Genomic DNA, 27,321 nt, shown 5'->3' with positions numbered 1-27,321 from the left:
GCGTTCCTAAAATTTTGTTTATTTTCGGCAGGTTGGTCAGGGTGTTGAGGCGAGTGTGGTTTGTATCCTAATAGGGGTCTACCTCAGACTTAAGTCTGGGCCGCAGCCACCTGACTAGCTTTGGTGACCAGATGACATGAAACCCTGCACTCTCCCTGTTATAAATCTTCCCAGACGTGTAAACACCCATACACACAAAATTTGCAAGGCAGAAGGCTCAGCAGACGCACATAGACTAACCACATAGACATACACACAAGCAAATACACATCAGCTGGATGACAGCCCAGTGACCAGGGCAAAAGGAAAATATCAAAATCATGCGGAGCATTGCAAACATTCATGCCCAGTGCATGGAAAATTCCCACCCCGGGCAAGGCTACAAAGGCAGCAGGTGGGGTACGAGTGCCTCCAGGCGGCCACAACGCTAATTGCAGCGAACATTAAACGCTCTATTAGGAGCCATTAAATAAAAGGCAGCGCAAAGGAGGGTGAAGGACAAAAAGGGTGTGAGGATTTTATACAGGACTTCACGCAAATTAATTCGGGCCTTGTGCGTCAAAGGGAGTAATACGCAGCTACATCGAGATATGACTAAAGGCATTTATTTGCAGTGCAGTTTTGTTTGAACATTATCCCCTTACACACCTGCCTAATTATGAGCAGAGTGTGTGTATGTATATATATATATATATATATATATATATATATATATATATATATATATATATAAATTGTGTAATTTGGATTTTTTTTGTTGATTTATAGCCCATATAATAATAAAAAATAATAACAACAATCAAATCAAATTTTCTTAAAACCGTGATTTTCTCCATCAATTCAAAGCCGCTGATCTAAATTCTGATCACGTGATCGACATCGACGTGTAAGTACATCATTGCTATGTGTTATAGAAAAGCTAACGAAAAAGCAAAACACACTCCCAGAGTTCATCCTTAAATGGATTAATTAATGTGTGGAAGACATTACAAGTGTTTTGTGTGACTTAGAGGCATTTTTTGATCGACTGCAGAGCTTCCCATACCTTAAAAAAAAAAGAAACCGACAGCTGTGAATGTGCAACCAAAATAGAAACCAAGTCATTGACTGTACATGCTAAAATTATAAAACGTCCTAACATCATCTCCTAACATAATCACTGGCTCAGAGTTTTATGTGTATGTAAAGTTTTACTGCGTATTAACGCTAACAGCTTTAAGGCTTGGCAAATATTGCCGCATGGCGCAAAGCCAAAGCAGACATTTTTAACTGCAAGTGTGATTCACGCAAAATGAGCTGCAGGATGTCACGGAGGTGATGTGCTGCTGACATGTACCAAACTTCCTCCGATGTGATTAACAACTATAATAATGGCTCTGTTCCATTAGGAACCCAATAAAGGCGCATCGCTAATGCTTGCCAGAACTCGGGAAATGTAGGTCTTAAATCTGATATTATTTACCACGTCTGCGGTTTTCATGCGACGACAGGTCAGAATGTTGCGATGGGTCGATAAAAGTGATTCACGCTGTGCCCAAAGGCGGCGGCGTGGAATACTTTCTCATGTTAAACGTGTTGTGCCGTAAAAAAAAAAAAAGAAAGAAAGAAAAAAAGAGAGAGAGAGACTGCATTCACTGATTTATGATTGCGCCAGCTTGGGTTTCCACTGGCAGCGTTAAAACCAACAGAAAGCAGGATTTAATGCATTCTTGGGAGACGTGTTCACTGAGGAAGCATTAGAGGGCCGTGATAAATCATTTTCTAAGAATGTAATTTCATCTGGGGCTTGCTGTATAAATATAAGAGAGGCTTGTTTATTCAGCAGAACGGCTCGACGCCGCCCTGTGCTCACTTTTCTTCCGCGCATTTATATTCACCCGAGAAAATTAACAACTGCATTAAATTGACTGGGCAGACATTTAAAACACATGTTGAATGTAAACACTTTAATGTGACTGTGGTTTGGCCAATTGAACTCATAAATTCCCCAACGCCTCTGAAACTGGCCCAGGAGTCAAATAAATAGTAATCTGTGCATCCAATCGAACTTGACTTAACTTGAAAATGGCTGCGGATTTTGCGCGCAGCCTAGCTGAGCATAGCATGGGTGGAAAAGCTTCAATTAGCTTTATTAGGGTAGAAATGGTTACATGTTTTTAATATATACCCATCAAGTACACTTTTCAAGAAGTGACATCTACGTAGATGAGGGTGTCAGCTAGCTTGCCCATTAAAATGCAGAAAAAGGTGTAGTAACAAACAGATCAAAGTAGATGGCGCTGTTGCATTGCATTGGACTTGAGATCAGGGCAGATTTTGAGTACAAGATAAAAGTTAAGAGGTGAATGGGGAAGAGAACACTTAAACAGAGAATATACGTATGGTATACACAGAGTCTGAGGAACGGGAAGTGGTAGAATGCGTATGAAAAGACTTAGAAAAAAAATGAGTCAAGGAGCGTATGAGGAAAGAAATGTAAAAAAGCCAGGCAGTGAGTCAGCATTACTCATTAAATGTTGTTAAAAGTTGTTTAAAATCTCGAGAGTTGATTACTCGTACTGTATCGTGTGGGAAAAGGAATTGAACATCCCTACATGAAACAACATTTTGTGGGTCCTGTAAGATGCTCTAGAACAGCTGGCAGTGAATAACTTAATTAAGAAAATTACATACATTTTTAGGAAGGCATCAATAATTCAAAAACAATTTTTTGAGGGACTATTCACATTCGGGCTCCCTAATCGGCTTTGTAGCTGCTAACCATGAGCAATATCAACACTTTTCAAACATTTTTTTATTTTTTTTAATGCTAACATTTTTGCTTTTTTTTCACATGCTTCTGCTTCTCAACGTCGTTCAATTCCTGAAGAGCACGGCTGGAAATAATCACCCTGAAGTAATGGTGCCAAACAAGCAAGCAAGCAACCAACACCCCCACTTCGCCAGTGCGATTCATGTCACCGGTACCATGACGACTGCTAACACTGTGCAAAATCCCAAACCCCGACGTGAGCCCGTCCCTTCCGTGCCAGGCTAACACTTCACGTCTTCACATGTTTTGCTTGAAACGAGCTTCATAAATATGTAGCAGTTTTATATAGTAATGACGACTAAAAGCGAACAAGCCTGCTTTTTTATGATGATTTATTCAGGCTTACCGGATTGACGGTGACCTAGTTGCACAATTCCAACTTGGTCTGCCCCCTTCCATGTATCTCTTCAGGCCAAAGCATACTGCGCTGGCTTTGAAAGTGGGGGGTCTGTCTGTGGTGTCGGATCCCCCTCTGGGGTATTATATGTGATTTAAAGTACACGTTATTCCCAGAAAAACCCACATGCTTTCTCAGTTGTAGCACTTATCATAACCTCCCGAGATCTATTCATTTATGTCAACTTTAGTGGACATTTGTTTTTGGTATTTATTTTTTGTACTTATTTGCGCTACCATACTAAGAGAGCTCGGTAGAGAACATTCTGGCCGTTCCAATTGTGTCATGTGTTTGGATGAGATGTTATTAACTTGCTGTCACTGAGACAAAATGGACACAAGAGTGGACACAAATGGCTTAGGAGGATATATTGTGGAAAAAGTAAGGAATTGGTCTCTGGAATAACTCAATTTAGCAGGATAAAGCTGGGAGGGGCCCTCAGTTTTTTTCCTCTGAGATTTTGGGGGGAATCCATCCTCCATTATTCATTGAAAATCTCACTTGTTTGTTATACTATTAGCGCTGCATGGAAATGTTTTTTTTTTTTATGCCGCCTTGAATAGTAGATATAGTTTTTGGAAAGTGCTAGAATTCATATTTGTTTGCTTGTGTGTCACTGCTTACAAGCATGCTATTTAGGATATTATGCTGTGTAATACTATTAATGAGTCTCATTTGAAAGAAAGAAAAAAAAAACAGGAAGTCCTATACTAAAAATACTGGAACTCTAGAAGTTGCCTTTTCCAATAAAGCTTGGCACTGAAAGAGTTAAAAAATACGTTGACGAGAATTCATGTCACTGGCACTCAACCGCAGTATTTCACATGACGAGAATTCTCGTCCATGGCACTGAAAGAGTTAATCAGACTACTGCGCTTAGACTAGTGGGCCTCATTTTCCCCTGGCTTCACGTTTAATGAGAGGAAATCATTTTTGGAAAGTGCAAGCACTTATATTTGTTAGCTCATGTGACGTCAGTGTTTACTAGCATGCTATTTAGGCTATTATGCTAACATGGGTTCACGATGATGTACATGCAAGACGCAGGGTGTTGATACCGTGATAAATTCCTTCGTTCCCTTTATTTTTACTGGGAAAAGTGTTTCAAAATATCCCACATGAATGAAATCCGCATCAATGGAAATTTAAAGCACATCTTCCATTCACCCCATAGTTAAAAACATGAAAAGCTGACTGGAAAGAATCCGACAAAACCTGAAGGAGCTACATGCAAGCCCATAAACCATCCCATGCGAAGCACAGCTGCCAATACACACAACACATACAGAGACAGCTTTAAGTCTCTATCACATCCTCCATAGCGACACACTATTTGACTGTATAGTCACTGTGCCAAAGGTCAGCGCCTGCTGCTTGTGAAGCTTTCTCTCCCCCTCATCGTACAATTTGTATGACCTGCTCTGCGGAGAGCTCCTCTAATCCAAGCAGATCTGTGCAGACCACAAGGCTGTATAACCCCCCCCGCTCGCCCGCCCCCAGATTGACTCAGTAAATCAGCATCGCTCCATTGAGAATGGGCATAAACATGCACAATAAAAGCACACTGATGGTACACAATCGAGCACAAAAGCATATAAAAAGAGACCAAGAGAAAACATTCCAGAAAGTGTCACACACCCGTATTGTCTAAATGGACTCAACAAAGACATTCAGCATCTGTCCACAAGTCTGCACATGACGTTTGTTTATTCAGCCTTGACTCTAGCAATGCGATAGGCAAGGCGAGCATGTCATTGCAGACCCTGTTCTCACCAGCATTTACTAAGAATTCATGCAAAAAGTCATGTGGTCCACTTTTTCTGGGAGACATATGAGTCATATGATAATTTAAAAAAAAAAAAAGCTTCATCTATGCGAATCAGTGCTTAAAAATAGTTTTTAATACAATCCAGAATACAGTATTTTTAACACTGCTTGATCATCAAAACAATAATACAATGTGAAATATTTTGATTTTTTTTTTTGTCCCTGTTCTGTTCTTCAGAATCGCTGTTCATGTTTAATAAAAAAATTTTAAAAAAGACTTTTTTGTAATCGCTAGCGACAGTCCTATCCAATCAAAATCACTGGATCAGTATCAGACTTTTTTTTTATTATTATTATAACCAGTCCGATCCAATTCATAATCCAAATCTATATTATACTGTATATCCTCAACTTCACCTTGAGCAACATCACATGCCATAGAAGATATGAGCTGTCGCCATGGTTACTATATTCCTGTGGTTTCATCATGTGAATGGTTAATGTACAGTGTAAGCAGTGTTTTTAGATGTCAATAAAGACAATTACATTCAAATAATATTAACAACTTTTAGAGTGGGAAAAACATCTGGATTTATTTGCAAAATGCATCATTTTGCCCATGATTGTAGTTTGCAAAATACTACAGAAAATTAGAAGTTCTCACAGTATTATACTACAGTAATTTATAATCCAAATAGTAAAATAAATAAAAAAAAATTACCCCCCAGTTTTAATGTGGCAGTAATACTCCTATAGAATTAGGGTTAGCATGTGGGTTAGCTTGCGCAAGTGGAACATCCCCGAGCGTGCTTGTTGCTCATCATTTGCATCCTCGGGTATCAAAACAATCTCCGTCACACGTTGTCTGCAACTTCATCCTGGTGGTGCCATAATTAATAACTACCTGTGAGCCATTGTCCAGAGACAACAATGTGACTTGGTAGCAAGTACAAGATAAAGCCTTTCGTGCGGACAAAGCAATGAGCAAAATTCCGGGAAGGCCAGTTTGGCGTAATTAATGACACATGAGTGTTTATTGAAGCGGTTGCTGAGTGACGCTAAACGGCTATGATTAACTTATTAAGATGTGTTTAAAAAAAAGCATTTGCACTGCAGCAACAGCTATAGCAAATATTGGGTGAAAATGAATAAATGCCTTTTTGACTTGATGATTTCTCAAAGTGAGTGGCACCAACTAGGCATTGTGTTGAATAATACATGAAGACATTAGCGACAAGAAAACCATCCATTGCTCCATCTATTTTCTGTAGTAGGAGTAATATGTAATGTAATAAAGTGTCATGTTGAGTTGCTATGATTTATCCATTTGCAGTTCATGTGTTGCATGCGTGGGGCTTAATGCAATGTGAATGAGCCATTTGAGAGCTAATTTGAGTGAGACTGGAGGGAAAACACAATGGCGCAATTACATAATACAAAGAAGCCACTCTGTGGGCCTTTGAAACGTCCCCGAGACTGCACTGGACTCCTTTCATGCAACCGAGGGAATATGGTGACCGGGTGACAGTCTGCCCACCCAGTCATGGACCCGCACCAATCCCAACAATTGTCTCTGTTGATTCGTGAGTGTGTGTGCCCGCTGGTAATCCTGCATGTCTATTTGCATTAAATCAATGTCAGAAAAATGATTTCAGAGAGGCACAAATTTTCAATGCACCATGACCTTCACATGGAAGCAAAGTGATACCAAGAGAAAAAGTCATAGGGTTGTTCAAATGTACACACATTATTAGGGCGCAACCGATTAATCTGCCATCTGATTAAATCAGCCGATTATGGAACTCAAACTTCACCCAAAAGTAATCAGCCAAATGGTTGATATTTGCAGCGATGTTGAGATATTGTAAATTTTTACCAGGGTTGGGAAACAAAGTTGACCAAGTCAGGTACGTCAACTTTAAAAATAGTTCAACTAAAAATACCAGCTGCAAAGCTCCGCCCGAACCATTTTTGCACCACCGTTTTCTACAGGATCCTTTCTTGAAGATGTACTCACTGTTGGAATTGCAGCAAGGAAGAAAAACTATCTCAAAACAAGTTTTGGATCATTTCCAATTAAAACAAAGTGAAAAAGTAATGTTAAATTATTACAACGTGTAAAAGGCACACCACAGCAGTGATTTAGAAAAAATGCATATGCAAAGACCATCTTGGCATGCAGCTCCATTGCTTGTGTTGGAGCACCACCTTGTGGCAGAATAGCTAATGCTATGTGTGCTTAAAAATATTTACTGTTTTAATAAAGGACCTTTCCAAAAAGCACTAGGGCTATATAAAGTGTCACCACAAGTAATCTATATTGGCTCAGTTTTAGATGTTCAAATTGTTAAAATGCTAACAAAAAGCAATTCTCCAGTTTACTGATGGAGTATTGTTGTAGCGTCATCCGTATGTGTATGATGCACAAATTATTTATGTGTGAAATAAATGGTAGTCAGCGTTTGTAGACCTTTGCTAGTGCGCTAATGCTAATCGCGATTGCTAATGTTTAGCAAATTTTGTTGGTGTCTAAAAATGTATATTTACCTAAAATGACATAAAAATAATATGTACGCCAATCACATTCAATTTTAGCAGAGGAAAAAAAAATCAACTCACTGGATTTCATTCATTATACAGTAATTTCTGAATTTAATTGGCCGATTAATCAGTATTATTTTAAGGCAAAAAAACGGCAATGACATTTAAAAAAAATATATCCGAACAAAGTGACAACCTCTCATATTATTATGGGATTGGCTGTATTATGAGAGGGATGGAAAGCCGAGACTTGAGTGTCTTTTGGCATTCCATGAATGACACTCGCTTGTGTCAAACTCCGACGCGAGCCATTTTAGATGACCTCCTGTTTGAATACGTTGACAAAACTCCTGGAAAAGCACGGACACATGCGCGAGGGCAGCCCGTAGTCAGTGGAGCCCCTCCTCCCAGCGCACACACACAGATCCCTATTTTCAGCCTTGACCCAATAGCCCTAAACCCATGGGGCTCACTCTTAATACTGGGGCAATAGAACGTTGCAAAGACCATCCCCAGCTCAAGGGATCATTGCCAGGGATGAATCAAGGTTTCTGAATCCAAATCTGAATTTGCTCCAACACATCACAGCTTGTACAGTGCTTATGAGGACATTTCTTTGTACAGTATGCATGCTGTGAATTGGGTGTCATAAAGAATTCAACTGCAAATGTGAAGAACAATCAAACAGTCATTTTCAAACATTTTACACAGTACTATATATAGACCAATAGAGTCAGTGACTAATAAGCGCAGCCCAAGTTCATTTTAAGTAAAAGAGAAAGAAGAAAACTCTTTACTGAAATGTCTAAGTATATATTTATAGAATACATTTTCATTCCGATTTGATATTTCTTATTTTAGACAATAGATATACTTGCTTAAAATTCTAACAAAATGTTTAGAGAGCTCCCAGGGTCGAAAATAAGTTTTAAAATTAATGAAGATTTAAAACAGTAAATAGCTCCTGTTTACAGTAAATATTTTTTCCAAAGGTTTTAAACCTATTTGATGTATTAAATTCAAAGAAAATACTGGGAAAGTAAATGTTATATTGATCTTTCACTATTCTCCAAAATTTTTAAAAAGGTATGGCAGATCAGCAAGCAATCCCTCTTAGGTCCATTAAAAAAAAAAAATCACGATAGTTAGTCTCCGATACAAAGTACCGATAGTACTAGTAATTTCAATAAACATGATTTCCCCCTACAAAACAATGACATAATTTTAAAGAAAGACCTGTATACATTGTTCAAATTTTGCATTTTCCTCTTCGACTTTGTCATTTCTAGTTTATCATAGTCAAATTGTTCAAAGAGTGTATCTGATACTAATATCAGTTGCGGATATTTGGTATTGGTACTCGACCAGCCTTAACCACAATAATGACCAAAATTAAACTAGTGTTGAACAGATCTAAATGTTTACGAAAATAACATTATTGCAAGTCTGACAGCATTAAAAATCCTTCAGATCAGAAAGCCCCGACTTCCATTTTTGACAACAGCGAGAAAGGTGTGTCTGTGTAAGACTGAGAGAAGGGGGAGGTCAGAGATTTGGGGTCCTAAACTATAAGACCTCAGTTGTATGAGATGCAAAAGTGGGCTCATAAAAAAAAGCAGCCTTTGGCAATCCCTGCGCAAATGCAGCTTAGCATAATTCAAAAATACCAGACGGCGTGTACTGCGGTGCGCGGCTAAAACCTGCAAAGCAGCTTTCTCTCTATTTCATCCCTTTGCCCCTATCCTCCACCTTCCAAAAACACTCCAGCAAGAACAACAAATGATGCCAAGCCTCCAGATCGCGCCATGTCGAGCCATCAAAGTGCTAATAGAGAGCTCAAGTCCGATGAGCCAATCCTAGTAATGTCCATCTCACTATTCCACGGATTAAACACTGCACAGTAAACGGTAGCGAGACCCATTGCAACTGATGTCGTTATGACCCGATGAATACAGCGTGTTAAACATACACAAAATCACACCGTAAATGTCGGATGAGTGACAATGTTATGTAATACGTCCAATAAACATGCCCGCTTAAATTGTGTTGTCGGAATGAGACATTCTCATTGCAACAAGGAAACTGCGAAGAAAATTGAGCGCTACTGTAAAGTTGGAGACTTTGGAGCATACTAGTGTAGCCTGAACAATCTAAACATTGTAACAAGCTAAGCTTACATTAGGATGTTTGTCATTCCTAACTGTGTCAAATATTACAACTTTATTCAAAAAAAAAAAAAGAGTGGAAGCGGCAAGATAACGAAGCGCTGCAGCAAAGTAGAAAGTGGAGTATGCTAGTGCAGGTTTAATTAAAATTAAAAGCAAAACAGTCCAAGCTAATATTAGCATGTTTGTCATTTTAAGGTGTGCATCTGTTATGGTGCAATCATTTTAAATAAGATTCGTATATAACTTGAAAAAAGAGACTATGGGCAGTGAAAAAAGAGACTGGTACAGAAAAGAAGAGACTGGCATAAACAGTAGTTTCAAAAGTCAAAGAAGAAAGCTAATAATAGCATGAGCTTCATGTGTCACTTCTCGTTGTGTATACTCACGTTACAATGGCAGAGCCATTTTATTTGAGATGAGACTGAGGGCAATGAGAAAATGGAGCGCTGCAGTAAAGTGGAGACTCTGGAGATCTCTCCTGTAGCCCCAAGAACCACTGCCACGGACTAATCTAACATGAGTTTGTTTGACATTACTCACCGTGTCAAATGTTGCAACTTTATTCAAAAGGAAACTGTGGGAACACCAAGATAATGGAGCACTGCCGCAAGGTGGAGAATATGGCGTAGGCTATCGCGGGGCTCCGGAACTAAAGGCACAACAGCCTAAGCTAATGTTAGTATGCATGGTATTTTAAGGTGTGTATCAAAAGTGACAAAACAAGGTTATTTAAAAGGAGATTTAGGGCAGGGAAGAAAACAGACGGTGTCAAGGGGCAAAAACGTTTGCTAATAATAGCATGACGTTTATCTTGTTGTGTATGCTCATGTTACAATGATTGCCATTTTATTTGAGAAGAGAATGAAGGCAATGAGAAAATGGAGCAGTGCAGTAAAAGGGAGATTGTGGAGTGAGCAACATAGTAAACTAATGAGTTTTTTAAGAGAGTCATTTCTATTACTGTGTCATCGAATATTAGAATGATTGATCAATTTTTGTCAAAAGCTGATTGGGTGAAGAGAAATGTAGCACTGCAGCAAAATGGAGATTATGGAGTGCAAGTATATGGGCTAGGAACCCGGGTTTATTCCCAGTATGAATGTGTCATGTGTAGTTTTAACTTGATTTTAGGCAGATTTGTTAGTTTTTACAAGTTTTTACTTTTAAACATTTCATTTTAGTTGAGTTTTTGTATTCATTCAAAATGTATTTTAAAGAGTGGCAAGTATGGAAGTGTAGATGCCAATGTGATTTTTGACATTTTGGCAAACTCATTCAAACGTGCTTGCAAATACATTCGGGACACACTTGTAGGCTAATAACAACATGTTTCCCATAATGCCACGGGCATAGAAGACAATGGCAATAATAAATCCCTCCTACCTGGACAGCCTGCAGAAGTCGGGCGCATTGTTCCCTGACGTCTTCGAAAGGACAGCGCTTGGTGAGCATGAGGAGGTGGGCCAGGATGGCGTTCAGGTCACTGCCGGCGGGGGACCCGGAGGCCGGCGAGGGCGACGACGCCGGCACGGGCTCGATAGCCTCCACTTTGCTCAGGACCTCTTGGCGAATGTGCTCCATGGCGGCCGTCCTGGAGTTGGCGTCCCGGCTTGCCAACCCGTCCCACCTGCCCAGAGTCTCCTGATCTTGCGCGTCCATCCTCTGATATGGAGACTTGATGTACGTTGTTGATGTGCAAAACAGCTAAGGCAAATATTAAGACAACAATTGTGTTGAATACGAGACTGGGGGTGACAGCCAGACATCGGAGCGCTCCAGCAAACTGGAGATTGTGGCCTAAGACTACAGAGATAAATATTTGAAATGCAAAAAAGTGTGCATATAGAATGACAATATGATACTTAATGTTTACGTTGACGTCAGATAACATCTACCCTGCCTCCCAGAAGGCATCTAGCAGGGGATTTAAATCAACATCATGCCAGGCATTGTTTAGGATACTCTAAATCAGCCCCAACAAAGGAAGCTTCACAAATATGAATAACAACCTTAAATGCGTCCACCCACTTGTATACACGCTTGTAAAAGACAAGTTAAAACGGCAAAACGTCATTAAAAATGTAAAAATACCGAAGCCTTCCTGCCAGTCACTGTGCTCCATTCAATCTGCTCCATAGGCATTACAGCAATAAGTAAAAGAGCAACGCCGGTTGTAAGACGCGTTAGCTGTGAAAATGCGACAAAAAAGAAGGGTGTCGTGAATAAATTACTTACTTTAGTCACATTCTTCGGTGCTGGTCTTGCAACGGGACACCTTAACACACAAGTGACCAGTCTCAATCGCCTCGCAGTAATATCGCAAGGAGGCAGCGACTACTGGTAAACATTTGATTGATAGCTATAATAAGCCAATGGCAAGAGGTATCTTCTTCTTAGGGGCGGGACATTGACAGAGCTTAGAGCTGGTTGGTCAGTAAGCTGTTACCATGCTGGCGAGAGAAGGCTTTCTGGGAGTTGAGTTCACTTCGTAGCTTCCTGCTTCGTTTATCCAACGTTGGATTTTTTTTTTTAAACTACATCTCCCACCATGCTTTACGCTATAACGGTCACCCATCGTCTCCACCTCCTCAAGTTGTTTATCACAAATAACAGCGAAAAAAACACTGAACTAAGGGGAGGGAGGTATTGCTCACCCCCTCAGTTTTGGCTTGTTGTGTTTGATAAATTACGTCATCCTATTTGTGCAACAGCGAGTGGGACGAGGTTAGAATATTAGATGACCCATTCCTAGAAAATGTCTTGTACTATATGTCCAGGTTCAAACTTGTAGATTTATGAGAAAGTAGCATTAAGGTAAGAAGGTAATCAAATTTAATAGCTTTGGCCCCATGCGCCGTAAACAAACTTGGCAACGTTATAGATTGCTTTTTAATTGCTTGTTACATATGCTAGGCCGCCAAAAAGATTAATCATTTTACACAAGGAATCAATTTGTGTACAAATTCATTGAATTAATTATTGAATTTGCACAAATAATTTTGATCACTATTATTCCAAAACACCGTATTTCTTCGGAATTCAGTATTTCAAACCTTTTAATTACTGTCATTTAAATCATCAGTTACTATCCCAGTTGAAAATGCGTGTCTATGAGGAAATATTTACGAAACATTGACGTCTTTTAATCGCGTAATCTGCAAGAAAGTGTGCAAGGAGATGGCGTGAGGAGGGCGGAACTACTGTGCAGGCGGAACATGAATCACGGGGTCGGGAAAGAGAGGGAAATTTAAATAGTGAGGACATTCTGTCACAGCAGCTGCTTTTGCGCGAAAGGGCTATCACAAATTCCTATCAAGAGAAAGAGATGCAGACGTGCGCTTTCTGTTTTCAACGAGAATCACATTTCATGTGAGAGAATGGAGATGTGCCGCGATCAGGTAAAGTTTCGAGTGTAGTCGTGTAGCTAGCTGTTAGCTTAGCTTTACTTAATCAGTTTTTAGACCGAAATAAACGTTTTGGGGTTTTTTTTCAATTCCAGTGTGGTGTATTATTTTAATTATGCACGTGTTTCTATCTTCGCTAATGCAGCAATGGTTTGTATTTTTACAACAACAAAAAGAAAGTTTGATAATGCTGCATTCATGGAAACGGAGACCGGAATTCAAACCACTCGCTCAACAAATGGTGCGTTCGATAAACTGGGAAATTTTTGTTTAAAAAAAGTAGATTTGATTTATGCTTGAGCTAGAGGGTTGATGAAGCGATCGCGGAGATTTGAACCACGCTTTTGAATCTGTCTCTGCTGACAAATGAATCTTGGTGTCAAACATCCAATCTTTTCGCAAAGGTGCACATATGTGACGTCATGAAACATTGTCAACGCTCAACGTTCTGGAGGTATTGATTTTGAGATTGAACTGCTATTTTACTCTCCACCAGGGCGCACTGTCCACTTGTAAACACATCCAGCATGTTATTGTTGTGCTGATACAGTAAAATTTGAAAGTATCTGTGTTATGTTGAAAATATGATAGTGCTGCTCCTATTTGTAGACATGCAGGCATGTTCAGCATGATGTTGCTGTAACCAGGCAGTTTGGGGAAAAAAGTTTTAAATAAGAACATAATATTTTTAAACGTCCTTGCACCATCTTTCTTCGTAAACATCTGATGTTAAAACCTGCAGCTTTTAGTTCAATGTAGCCATTTTGTGACAGATTTTCTGTTTTTAAAAAAAAATGGTGCGGTTTATAATCTGGTTCATCTTATTATTAAAACATGGTATGTTTGTGTTCTTGTATGTAGCTTTCAGACTCTCCCTCAAAAAATAGCTACATAGGAAGCTACTACCAACCACCCGAGAAGATACTGACAAGCTCAAAAGATGTGAGAGAGCCGCCCATTGACAGTCATAGTTTCCAATCCACAAACCAGACCAGTCAAGGTACGCAAGGTGTTTGGCTTTTCTTTTTGTTAATGTCACTAGAATTGAGATTGACCTCATTTCAGGTGTCGTGGACGCATTACGGACGCTCCAGGAGAAAATTAAACGTCTGGAGCAGGAGCGTCTGGGAGCGGAGAAGAGCTACCATAATTTCTCACAAGATGCGAGGAGGCATGAGCCTGTCGCTGCGTCAACTAACGTGCTTGTGACAGAGGGTAATCGTAGAGATAAAAAATGAAATTCAATGTTGCCTTGAGATACAAGCGGCCTGGCTTGTGTCATTGTGCCTTGATTACAGAGCTGGATTCCAAGCTGCAATCAGCAGAGTTCCGCTGTAAAATGCTTGAGAGGCAGTTAGACTACATGAGGGGTATGGTGGACAGCGCGAGGAAGGTAAAAGACGCATCGTTGGACAATCAGGTATGCCTGACATAGGTCACATAGTGACGCTCTTTTCCCATGATTTTAACTTGCTATAACAGAATGTTGGGTTGGTTGAGACAGTACTGTAAATTACAGAAACCATTCACAAGGAGGCAAACTCCAAGTAAACAAAGAAAGAGAAAAAGACGCCATCAAAACATTGTTTTTGAGTTTGAACTGCTATTTCACTCACCACACGATGGGCTCTCCACTAGTAAAAGCAATCGGGCATGTGACTGTCGTGTTGGTGCAATGTTCTAATATTCCGCCTGCTGCTCTTATTTCTTAACATGCAGCTTTCTTCAGTCTGTGTTGCAGGCACGATGAAGCTGTAACCTAGCAGTTTGAAAAAGATGTTTTAAATTATGAAAAAAAGATTCCATTTACAATCTTTCTGCACAATATTTGACGTTACAACCTAGAGCTGTTGGACTTATATATGACAAAAAAAAAAAATTAAATCCTTGTTGGTACAGCTTATAATCAGGCCCAAAAAACGAAATTTGTAGAAAACATATTATTATTGTTATGTTTCATGTGAACTAGCCCCAACAGCAGCAGCCGAAGAAACCAAGCAACCCAGACAACCAAGTTCAGCGCGAGAAGCTGCAGAAACTTGAATCGGAGTGTCTCAAATTAAGCAGGACACAAAACCTGTCAGAGGTAAGATTGACGCAATGACCGCAAACCTTTTTTTCTCTTTATTATTAATTTTGGTTCTGCTGTTGACAGATGAAGCTTGCTGTTCTAGAGCAGAGGCTTCTAAAGGAGGAGCATGAGCGTAAACTTGTTCAGGAGAAAGCAGGCCAAGTGAGTCAAAAATTGTATTCACTGCCAGCGCAGTTAAAATAATTCTTTGACCTCTGTAACTGTCTGTAACTGTAACTTCTATTATCTCAAATCTATTGGGGTACTTTTGGAGCAAAATACATGTTAGCGTAGTCAAAAATAAACACCTTTACACTGTTATCTCCATAGCTGCAGCGAGAGTTGGACCTCAACCTCCGACTGTCTTCTCCACCTGGTGTCCAACAGACAAAAACAAAGAAGACCCCCCAAAAGCCAATTATGGTATCGTTTCAAAGTCTGAAGATGCTTTAAGGTGCAAAAGTGTCAGAGACTGATAATTGCGTTCCGTTTCAGAAATCCCCCAGACCCAACGCGTCACCTCGGCACCAAAGGATTCCCTTTGTGGCAGGAACGGTAAGTCGCGCTCGACGTTAAATGTCGTCGCCGCTCCCAGGCGATACGTTTGCGTTGTGCTTGCAGTCGACCAAACCGAGCCACTCGGTGCACGCCAACTTGCAGAGCGTCCTGCACATGATGAAGCACCACCAGCCTCTGCTGTGCGAACGGGTCAGCGCCCTGCATCGCTCGGGCTGCGCCGCCAGGAAGAGCCTGCGCATGGACAGCCGGCCGGCGGCCGGGCGGGACGGCGAGCCCGAAGCCGACGTCCAATCGCTGGGCTCGCTGTCCGACCTCCTCCTGGCCCTGCAGGACGAGCTGGGACAGATGGGCTTGTGAGTGCGACCGAGATGGGCGCAATACGCGCTTTTGCTGACCTTTCCAAACGGGTGTTTTAGCGAACATCAGGAGTTGACGCGGCAGATCGACGCCACTCAACATGTGGAGCGGAAGCATGAACTGCAGAGAGAGTTGGAGAGCATGGTGGCCAGGATGGACCAAAAAGGAGCGCAGATCATTAAACTGAGGAAACACCAGCAGACGGTAGGATCAACCGAAATTTTTACATCAAGTACTATTTTACACAGTTTCTTTAGCATTTTTTTTTTTTTAAGCCTGGCAGTTATGAACATAATTTCTTCAGGTCCACAAGTTGACCCAGCAGCCACGTACCACCAGCAATGCGACGAAGAAACCGAGCGCCGCACAGCCATTGTCAACTTCTCCTGCCAGGAGCGTAGGCCAGCAGAGCCTCCAAATTCTCAGGGAGACGCAGAAGCTACGCAACTGCCTCAAACAAGAAGACATCTGCTGGGAAGCTTAGTAAAGAAGGACTACTTTTAATAGGTCCACACATGTTTTTAGATTATATTGTCGACCGTGTTGTAATTATATATGGTATATTACATATAGTGTACATTTTTAATAAAGGATATTTTGACATTTTTCAGCAAATTAATGCAACGATTAGCCACATGATGGCAGTGTAGCGTGTGTCATACGGAAAATGTGTCATATATCAGTTTGTTTTGTAATCGAATCAGACTAAATGGGGTGAGGTCAAGAATTTGAAAAGGTTGAGTGTGAGCCGTGTGAATGTTGTTGCGCGAGTCCAAAGTGCTCATTTCGCTTTGAATTCAATCAGAACAAACAAACATGCAACATTTTGGAAATGATCCATCAATGTAATCCTAATTATAGAATACAACAAACAACTGGAGGACTAAACCAAAATGACTGGCTCAACCTTAAGAGGTTTTTTTTTTTTTTTTCTCTCTTGGCTGCTGTATTAGATTACGTTGCACAAATGGATGTACAAATCAGATCAGCCTGGTTCTGAAAAGTGGTGCTCAAACTATGGGTTAAGGGCCATTTGAGGCCTGCTATCCGTTTTCCACTGCATGTAGTAAAAACTTATTTTAATTCCATTTTAGGAGCAAATATTTTTATTTCGATTTATGAAAGTACTAAAACACAAATGTTAGAAACTAATGATTATACAGTGTAGTTTTACACTGATTGCAAAGACCCCTGGCGCTTATTTAGAATACTTGTGGAGATAACTTGATATCCCAAAATAAGGCTTTCCCGACCAGCTGGAAGAATAAAAAGCTGCGTAAACTAAAATACACTCGCCACTGGAGAATGCGGTTACTGTGATTGTCACTTTTTTTTGCTGGGAAACGGAGCATTCGCAGAACACCCACTTGACACCCCAGGAAACTCAAAATTTCAAATTGCTGCACCGGAGTTAAAAAAACAAAACATTTAGCAATTATTCCATGTTAAACAGCGACGATTGTTTGAACAAACTTTATTGGGTCAACAGGCTGCAATTTTAAGCCACTTGAAAAAACAATGCAAACATGGAGCAACAAAGAGGGGGGGGGGGGGGGGGGAAGGAAACATTTGGGTGTTTTTTTTTTTTTTGTACATAGCCACAGGAATCGTACCAAGAAGATGGATTATGTCTTTAGAAGGCAACAGAAAAAGACAACTGAATGGCACTCCAGTGTGCACGCAGCAATCATGCTGTAGCTATTTTTTTCCTGAAAATAAACACTTATAAGAGGGAACGATTTAAAACTTACTGACCAGTTTGAAAAGTCATCCCGTAACTTGTAAAAGGCTCATTTCCACTGAGCGAGTACAGCTCAGTATACAATTTAATCCCAGAATGTCTGACATTCTGATACTTGCAGGAGGCGGAGCTGGATTCACTGCAGTCAGGTGATTGGTCAACAGAATAGTCTGCATTCTTTCATATGAAATTAAAAGGGAAGAAAACTAAAGGGTGATTCAAAGCTGTGTTTAGCATTCATTTTCTCCAATGACTTGACGAACCACATGCTGTTTTTGCTGGCGTGCGATGATGTCACCCTATTTGGATATTTGCAGTAGAAATACTTTCAGACTATTTCCTTAGTGGAAAATGAGCTTTAAATTGGGACATACTGAGAGAGTGGCTGCCGTTTGGAAATAAGATTATTTAATAAGCAGGTGAATGGTTAAGGTGTATTTGAAAAGGCATGCTATTTTGAAGTTAAGGCTATACGTGTGAGAGCAAACCACACAACTGAGGAAAGAAAGAAAAAAAACAAACTAAATGGACCTGAATAAGGCACTTTTCCTGAAGATGCGCAGGGTGAGTAAGAAGCAGGCGACAATGGAACGCATGTTGCAAAAATGTGAGCATGTGAAGCTCGTTTTTTGGGAATTCAGGCCCGATGATGCAGCAGTGCTGGCGGACATTTTGCGGGAAAAAATGGAATGCGGCTAAAGCCAAAAAGAAAAAAAACTTACTGTGCGTCTTTGGGCTGTAGCCTAATGCCACCTGGCGATAGTAAGATGAAGGCGGGGTTTTTATTCGATACTGCATGGTCTAATAATACACAAGCATTTGATTTGGTTTCAGAACCGTACAAACGTGGTACAAACAAAGCTCGTCAGTGCAATGCTGAAGTTCCATGCCAAAAAGGGAGAATTTTGGCACGGGTGGCTCACCGTTTCAAGGTTTTCTGGTCATAATTTATCAAGTGGTTTTTCATTGTGGACAAAATCCAAAAGGTCAAAATTATTCCCCGCCTAGCCAAATAGATGTGGTGCGCCCTGGACTGGACCGCCAGAGCAAAGCTTTAGAAGGAAATGACAAGAATGTGCCAATTTGGAAGAAACACAGTATTCTCTGTGTTATTTCCAACTACAATAAGAAACTACAAATTGGCCAGGGCAGGAATCATTTTGGCCCTATATGTTACATCAAGATGAAAGAAGCATCCAGCATGCAAAAAAAAAAAAAAAAAAAGCTACCAAATAACACCGTAACATTCAGTGACGAGCTCTGTAAAGCACACATAAAAGCAGATCGACCTTCCTTCATTAAGACTTCCCTGAACTTCACAAAAATCTAATAAAGAGAAACAAGACGACTTAAAAGAACGCAAACAAAAAAGATAGCAGCACACAGCCAATCAGACTTTTCATTTCTCAGCTTGATAATAATAATTCAAACTCTCCAGAACAACTAAAGCTCCAACTCATTGATTGCCAGGAGTGTCATTGGTGACTAATAATAAGCCTCGGCTTCTATTTTCTTCCTATGGCTAACTAAGGCTCTTCAGTCCAGCTGGGATACACGTCACTACACTCAAGCAGGTAGAAATACAATCATCCTTCCCCTCACGTTTCCTCATCAAAGCACACCGGACATTTAAAGGCACTTGACACCTACTGTATTCACGTTCCCGCCTCATGCAAAAGTGCTCGCCGCATGCTTCCGACTCCTCATTAAACTAATTCTCTACATTCCTAAAAATACTGTACAATCTTTCCATTTTGAAGACCACCAGTGCTCCTGGACAGCTGGTGGCATCTAAGGTGACGACGGACTTGATGTTTTTATTGCAACTAAGCACCCTTAAGGGCAGCTGTAATCTTGACAACTTGTTCAGGGTGATCTTTGCCAAGCAAGACAACAAAAATGGAGCCACCCCGCCTGACAGGCTTGTTAACCGCGGGTACAATTAGAACCTCTTATATATAATCTATGACCAACATATACAAGATAAAACAGCATTAGGGAGAAGGGACGGACGAACGACTGAACAAGCTAAAAGCTAAACCGAACCTTTGCGGTTGTCACATTAAACAACTCCAACAGTGTTTCCTCTTCATTTCTATAAGGGGGATTTAAATAATCAATTATCGCCTTTTAAACCAGAAACAACTGATTTAAAAGATGGAGGAGCTCGGAAACGCTGTTTGAGTTATCCAGGGAGGTGGACGGGAGTGTTTTGGTTGATGGGGATTATTCTGAGAGGTTTGGACCTGAGCGTGTACCAGAGGAGCGGCCTCAAAGGGTGTGGTAGTTGCGGTCCTTGGACTTGCAGAACTTGTAGAGGAAGAAGATGACCGCCTGCAATCCCAGTACCAGCACGATGCCGCCGATGAAGCTGGCGGCATCGAAGGTGGAGCTCTTGTGAGGGGCCGGGGAGGGCGACACGGGGGTGCTGCTTGTGGACCCGCCTGGAGCAGAAGACATGGAGCAAATAAGGACCTCGTTACAATCTAGGTTGGCCGATTGAAAAAGCTTTTTTTTTTCTTTTTTTTTTTTTTAAGAAAAGCTGCTTACTTGAATTTGTGGATCCAGTGGCAGGTGCAACAGTGGTGGTGGTGTGGAGATCAGTTGTAGGCGCAATAGTGGAGGTGTTGGTTGAATTGGCTGAACATGGGTCAAAGTGGACGTTAGGTGTTGCACCATTACTTTTTTTTTAAACAAGCACTTTCACCAATAAAGGATCATCAACAAGGAACGCTATGACACAGCTGGTAGTATCTGAGGTGATGACAGACTTGATGTTTTTATTGCAAAAAAAACCCAAAAAACATGACATTTATTAGGCTATGCAATTGAAACTTTAGTAGGTACCCAATCTGTTTCGCAACACTACGTAGATAGCTCACTTATATGCGTTGGATTTTATAGGTTCCACTGCATCTTGTTTAATCTGATTATTATAAGTGTATACTCATGAATATCTCAATAGGTCCTGAAATACAAGATTTGTGCACCTGTCGTACAATACAAGTTAATGTTTGATAATGAACTGGGCAAATCTGCGGTAAAAATATTTAGAAGCATGTTAAGGTGCACAAGGAAGGCAACTGGAGGAGGAGGGGTAGCAAGGGTTACCTGTGGTGGGTTGAGGGCTGCTGCTTTTAGAGGTAGTGGAAACAGGGGTGGTGGGGACTGCAGTAGGAGGGGGAACGGTTGAGGGAAACAGGGTGCTCTGGTCAACTGGACAGGGAACCATCACCGGGACAAAATTTGGAAGCGGAGAAAGCCAGACACACCACGGAAACCACACATTGAAAAATAAGCCCACATTTGTCAGTTCAAGTTAAAAAAAAAAAAAAGACAGGCAGTAAAGAGCCCACACAGCTGACACATTTAAAGCAAAACGATACACACGTGAGTTTAGTGTCCTGTTAATGAAGAATAGGACATATTTGTTGCATAATTAAACCCAAGGAGGCTATAAAATCTGATTTCAGATCTAGGTCAGAGTTAATACTTGAGTCTCTTATGAACTTAACACACAATGGTCACCTAGCAAACACCGTTTATGACGACATGCACTTTATTCTCTACAACATTAACGAAATGGGTACAAAAATTAGGGGGGCCCTGCCATTTCAATAGGCTTAATATGCCCCTTCAAAGATTGGCCAAAAACTAATGGCAGATGAGTGCCAAGTTTTTTAACTTTTTTTATCTTGACGTACCCTATTCATTTTCAGTAAGTTTTAGGCAAGTAACAATGATGTCATTTCTTTCACATAAATTGATACCATAACCTTGTCTACTCAATTACATAACATGACAGGTGCAGATAAAGTCATTCTGTGGATTCGGCACTCAAAACAAAGAAAATCTTAATCTTAGAAAACATGGATATAATTGACACCCATTAAAATGCATGGAGTGGCGAATGTTTTATTCACTGTAGAGCTTTGAATTCATCAACTGAGACATCTTTTAGGCAAAATTGGCATTTGCCTTAAAGAAAAATAGTTGGGCTGTAAATATGATCATCAAGACCATTACTCATGGTTAAACATAGGAGATTCCTGCTAATGTAATGTTTGGAGACCTACCGGAGCAGCTGACGTTGCTACAGTTGCTGGTGTTATCCAGGAGAGTCATGTTGTAGCAGCCGACACCTTCGGATGCTGAAATACAGAAGACAAATGCATGGATTTAATTGATCACAATTAGTGGCAACCACTTTCTGGCCTCTCTGCACTATATTACCATTCGCCAATTGACAAATGGGGTGCCATTTTATCCTACCCACCTCCTTCACTGGAAAGTAAGCAAACCCAAATATTGAGGGAAGAATTTTAGCACCCCTGCTCACTCACTCCGTTACCCTAATTGCAAAGCTTTGTTTATTTCACCGTTTTGTTTTGTTTTTAAAAACTAGGACAGAAACTATTATATCAGTGCAAAATGGCCATTTATAGTATCAAGTCTATTAAGAAATATGGGATATGGTTGCAGGGCCAAACCCACTGTGATGACAGACCACACCTTTAACGGGCATGGGTATGGTGGATTGATTTTTGAGTGACAACAGCAAGAGTGTAAAATCCATCTGAATTACTAATTAACCAGAACATGGGACTTTGCTCCACGTAGATACTTCTCGCCACATATAAAAGGAAGTTCAGACGGCAACACAGAACCGCCAGCCCAACACAATATTATCACCGTTTACTACAGATCAATTCTCCAAACATCAAATCTTCTAGACGGACACATATTTCTGTTAACCCATATAGATTATCATTGCTTTTCAGTGGTACACATCTAGTGATTGGTTGACACTCAGTGAGTCATGACATCTTGTGACTGCATTCTTTCCACATAGGCAAAAAGTGAAGTAAACTATCAAGAAAAGGACACCATTTATCAATAATTTAGACAATTAATGTTTGTTGTCATATGGATGCAAAGTACCAGATTGACCTTAACAAAAAATATATTTAATGCTTTTTGAAAGACGGGTTTAAAATACAGCCTAAGTCAATAAACGTGAATAATTAAATTTCATACACAGTGCATACTATTGTGTCGCTCACACTGACAAGCAAACCTAATTTCTCCCACCAGATGGCTGATCATAAATTACAGCTACATCAAGATTACAGAAGAGGCAGAGCCCACTTTTTCCGTTGTTTCAACATTTGAACTCAGATCAAAATCAATGTCAGTTGAGAAAAGTCAGTTCCAGTAAGAGCATCATGACCCGAGTGGAACCAATCTTTCGAGCCACATCTCGCAAAGGGGGCGCTGTTTAAGAGGCATGCGCTAGAGGATCCATCAAATCACACATTGCAAAGTAACGACAACATTGGGGTCATGTAATGCAGGTCTGCCAGATACGGTTTTTGATTGGTCATGCTGACATACAACATGAACATCAAAACAATTTGTTCCACACAAAAAGATGCTGTTTAGGCTGGATAGAGTGACATATTGTCTACAGTGCATTAGTTGTGCAATTACTTTTTAAAGAATTTTGTCACATGTAGGTTGAAGTATTTTTGACACCTTTCAGAGGACTTGGCATGGTTATATGTAAAATTGTGGGGCAGAGTTTGGTAGGACTGCAATCTAACACTCAGCTGTGAAAGGTAGGGCCAGCTCTCTGATGTTTGCAAATAGAATGACATGAGTTTAAACAAAACTAAAGATGAGGTCTCATATTAAAAAAAGAAAAACTCTGAAATCATAAAATCATCTAAAAGCAAAATTGAGCTTGGCCTAAAACAGCTACTATCAATTCTAAAAAGGCTAAAAAAAAAAGCTACACCTTGAGATAAGTGGGAGTAATGATTATTCAAAGGGTGTTAGCTTGCTGCTAAAGTGTGCTTAAGATGTACTTTAAAAAGTGCCGTCTGGACTGGCTCAGGCTGTTTTTGCTGAGTTCAAAACAAATAAGTCATCCGTTTGTAACCCGGAAAAAGGGGGGGGGGGGGGTTGTCTTTACAGAAACATTTACAGTGTTTTTATTGCTGTGAAAATTAAAATGGGTCAGATGACGCAATCAGTAGGTAATGTAAGGGATTCATACTTTTAGGTCAACTTAATAATGCAATCATTGTATGTTTTTGCAAAATACAGTATCGTATAGTGTGATTACTTCTTATTGAAACACACATTACAGTTTTTGTCATTTTTGTGGAGAATACTGGAATGGATTGAGTTCCAATTCGCATTTAAGGAGCATTTATTCAGGTGTGACTGGTGAGTTCATGGAACGAATTAAACTTGTACCAAAAAAGCACCTAAAAATTTGAAAATTGAAACTAAAAAGGAACTCACAATACAAGAGCAACTTTATTTTAAGTATTGTGTGTAGATTTTTTTTTTAAACATACATTTAAAACTCAATGTTCATTTGAAAAGTTGGGATTTTTGTTTTCTTCTTGTGTTGAGCCAAAAAGTAGGATGAACATGATATTTTTAGCTTTAAAAGAAAAACTAAACTGTTCATGACCACGACACTAGGTGATCAGACCAGTTTCAAAATAAATCTCATATTGGGTTGACTCGTCAAACTAGTTGTCTCAAAGAGATCTCCGCCCGCGCTCAAGTGATTATTATTGCAAAACAATTTGACCTCAAGTCAGTCAGGATGAACCACTCATTTGCAAAAAACGCTTTCCTGCAGTTAATGCCTTTGTGGTTTCCTTATTCAGTGGTCCACAGTGTGAAGATAAGGCAGGTTTCCTGCCATGCTTCCTGACTTGCACGTGTTCAACCAAACTTACTAGCATCTGGCATAAACACAGTCAGCCTCTGCAATTTTCTTTTGTTTGTACGTACCAAGTCACGTGAGGTGTTAATAAAAGAGTGAGATTTGCTCAAATCCAGAGTTGTGACTTTAGTTACAATCAAAATGCCTGTAAACTCATTTATTGACAATGCTAATCTGCTACTCTGACCTAACACGACAGGCTTTTTTGTAACTATTGCAAAATCAAAACCAACTTAGTCCACCTAAGCAGATTTGATTTGAGTCACTTAATCTTCCCCGAGGGGGAAAAAAAAAAAAAGTAGATGGGCATAGAGTGCTCCTACATATACAAATTCTGCTTACGTCATCACTGTAGTAACGGAAGTAGCCTATGTTGTTTTTAATCAATATGGCGTCCTGAGTTTGCAGCTGTCAGCAGAGCTCTGCAGTTTTCTGTTTCTCATTTATTTTGTCATATGGCTTTTTTTTGTACTTCACAGCCCTGTTTTGTTCAGCAGTTGTCAGTGCTGTTGGGCAATCTACATTGGTTGGACGGCTGGTGGAACTGAGGTTGAGGAGGGATGAGCGTTGGTGCGGAGCTGTATTTGTAACAGGGTCCGCGCTCAAGTTTTGAATCAGAATAAAATGGCATCGGAGAAATGAACTAAGTTTTATATATGTTATGGGTCAACCGTTTATTTTTAAACTTGACTTGAAGCAGTGATACTGTATAGGTTGTGATCTAGACCTCTGATCAGTTGGTGAAAAGAGAATTTGAATCTGTTTTTTAAATCTACAATCACTTCAAACGAACGACAAGTCATATGTAAGAACACGAGGCATGTTTGTATTATCGTCAAGGTTTTATATTGTGTAGTCTGTTGTACCCTTGTTAATGTTTTTTTTTTTATGTTTTATGCCCTGTAAAGTGCTTTGTTACTGCTGCAGCTGCTGTAAACGCGCTACATAAATGAAGATGTATTGTACTGTAAACCGAGGATGACCTGTAAAGCATTTCAAAGGAAACCAGTAATATCATCTCAATGTGTGATCGCGATACAATAGTGGCGAAACCGGTCACATTCATGCTGCTTGCTGTTGTTTTGGTTGCCACAAAGCTTAACCGCGCAACATGACATCAGTGGCACTTCCATGCATTCCCAGAAATCAGGAGTGCAAGCGGACAATTCGGGCCTCACAAAGAACAACATGTGGCCCTCTCGCCTCACATACCTGACAAACATTTCGGAACGAGACGGATACTCACATGATGAGCAGTTAAGCCACTGGCAGTCATTTGTGGCATCACAAGCAGCACACTGAAGGCTGAGGCAACCATCTGCAAACAAATACATTTGGTTTGGCTTTTTTAAAAATAAGCTTGGATTCCTGACTTTGTTCTGAAAGTATGAGTCCTTTCACAATAAGAGAACCCGATATATTGTTTATTAAGTCACTGTGCAAAAAAATACTGCTTTTTGTTTTTAACCACCATAGTAGCCATTACATTTTAATAGATAAAACAGTTCTGTCACTGGCTAAACTGGGGAGGTCTTGGAAAGAAAAAAAAAGTTTTAGTTAGTTGTTGGAAATCCCTAGAATCCCTGAAAAGGAAGTAGTTGCTTATGTTTTTTTAGCACTTTTACTCAAACCATTCATTTTGATGAACAAGGACCATTTGAGATGATGTGACCTGAATAGAAGATTACTTATTTGATATTAGAATGTGAAGATTAAACTTCCACAACATTCCATTGATAATGAAAAAATTAGATGAAGAAACTGTACTGTGATTAAAAAAAAATTATTGGACCGGCTCTAAACGCCAAATTACGCCTTATCATGATCATTGAACATCTTGAGCTGCAGGAATTGCAATCTTATTGGGAAAAATGGTGTTGATAAGCAGCAGACAGACAAATAATGCCAACAAAAGGCTTTTGAAATAACGAATTTTCCCATATTTGGGGGTCATTTATTTAAAGATACAAAACAGCTTGTGACAAATTTGACATCTTTAATAGAATTTACGATCTTTGATAATAAACGATAAATGATATTGACAAAAAGGAACAAAATAGCACATGGAAACAAACATTTATGGCTCATGATATACACTTTTGTAATTAAATGATTGTTACATTTATTTAAATTCATTCGAAAAAAATATTGAAATTTGATTAGCTTTCAGAATGGTGATGCCATTTTTCGAAATGAAACTGGCTTGTCGCCAATAGGATGATTTATAATGCGTAACACCTGGGAAGGATTTGGCTGAACTTGCGTTATATTTAAACTACATATCAATTAAGGCGCTAATCAGATCGGGATTTTAATTAAAGGAACATTTCCTACAATTCGTGAACACGAGTAAGAAGCGCTTGCGGTTGATGCGTCGAATCGCTCGAGGCTAGTCGGCTAGCCGCTAGCATGGGCACGAGCGAGCGTCAGCTGAACTTACCTGAGTCTGACGCGATGCACGCGCCAATGAAAGCCAGGGCTGCCGCGACGACAAAAAACACCTTCGCGTTCATGGTTGCGGTGGACAAATTCAAGCAGAGACGGGATTTGTATCGAGAATGAGACGTCGGTGATTTTTCTCTGGCTCGTCGTCGCGGGTTTTGTGCTCGAGGCTGAGGCTTCGCTCGCTGAACTAGACACTTCCTACTTGACAGGTCATGTGACACCTTTCTACTTTAGGGGGAGGGGGAGGGGGGCGAATAATGCAACGTCAACCCCAGCAGCTTCCCGGAATGTGCTCAGTGTTGTCCAACCTTTATTGAATCAAACAATCTCATTTATTTTACAATAAAAAGGCAC

The 27,321-nt window shown here is 40.1% G+C and overlaps 3 protein-coding genes across 6 annotated transcripts in view; 1 reads left to right on the top strand and 2 right to left on the bottom strand.

Moving 5' to 3' along the window:
- The window catches only part of sesn1 (sestrin 1), a 54,876-nt gene extending 42,822 nt beyond the window's left edge, over nucleotides 1-12,054 (bottom strand). For both annotated transcript variants that reach the window (XM_088403095.1, XM_088403096.1), the window contains exons 1-2: nucleotides 11,921-12,054; nucleotides 11,069-11,389 (exon numbers count right to left, since the gene is read on the bottom strand). In XM_088403095.1, the coding sequence (XP_088259221.1) occupies nucleotides 11,069-11,344 (276 nt within the window). In that variant the 5' untranslated portion in view covers nucleotides 11,345-11,389; nucleotides 11,921-12,054. The remainder of the gene's footprint in view (nucleotides 1-11,068; nucleotides 11,390-11,920) is intronic.
- A 715-nt stretch (nucleotides 12,055-12,769) lies between these two features.
- On the top strand, nucleotides 12,770-16,642 carry cep57l1 (centrosomal protein 57, like 1). 2 transcript variants are annotated; one of them, XM_088403481.1, is made up of 11 exons: nucleotides 12,770-13,083; nucleotides 13,951-14,089; nucleotides 14,155-14,304; nucleotides 14,388-14,509; nucleotides 15,059-15,175; nucleotides 15,245-15,322; nucleotides 15,491-15,583; nucleotides 15,656-15,715; nucleotides 15,821-16,032; nucleotides 16,096-16,240; nucleotides 16,341-16,642. In XM_088403481.1, the coding sequence occupies exons 1-11, from the start codon at nucleotides 13,063-13,065 to the stop codon at nucleotides 16,518-16,520; spliced, it is 1,317 nt and encodes a 438-aa protein (XP_088259607.1). In that variant the 5' UTR covers nucleotides 12,770-13,062; the 3' UTR covers nucleotides 16,521-16,642. The 2 variants fall into 2 exon arrangements, with proteins under 2 accessions (XP_088259607.1, XP_088259606.1); XM_088403480.1 differs by having other exon boundaries at nucleotides 12,772-13,083; nucleotides 15,782-16,032.
- Nucleotides 16,643-17,494: 852 nt separating this feature from the next.
- cd164 (CD164 molecule, sialomucin) lies at nucleotides 17,495-27,140 on the bottom strand. Of its 2 annotated transcripts, XM_088403979.1 has the most exons (6): nucleotides 26,963-27,140; nucleotides 25,769-25,840; nucleotides 21,854-21,928; nucleotides 20,889-20,993; nucleotides 20,328-20,417; nucleotides 17,495-20,221 (listed from the first exon to the last, which is right to left on the bottom strand). In XM_088403979.1, the coding sequence occupies exons 1-6, from the start codon at nucleotides 27,033-27,035 to the stop codon at nucleotides 20,049-20,051; spliced, it is 588 nt and encodes a 195-aa protein (XP_088260105.1). In that variant the 5' UTR covers nucleotides 27,036-27,140; the 3' UTR covers nucleotides 17,495-20,048. The 2 variants fall into 2 exon arrangements, with proteins under 2 accessions (XP_088260105.1, XP_088260106.1); XM_088403980.1 differs by lacking the exon at nucleotides 20,889-20,993.
- Nucleotides 27,141-27,321: the final 181 nt, after the last annotated feature.

Source organism: Hippichthys cyanospilos, chromosome 20 (assembly GCF_059441005.1).
Source record: "Hippichthys cyanospilos isolate Australia breed blue-spotted pipefish chromosome 20, RoL_Hcya_1.0, whole genome shotgun sequence".
Classification (NCBI taxonomy): Eukaryota; Metazoa; Chordata; class Actinopteri; order Syngnathiformes; family Syngnathidae; genus Hippichthys; species Hippichthys cyanospilos.
This window is presented reverse-complemented; position numbering and strand designations above follow the sequence as displayed.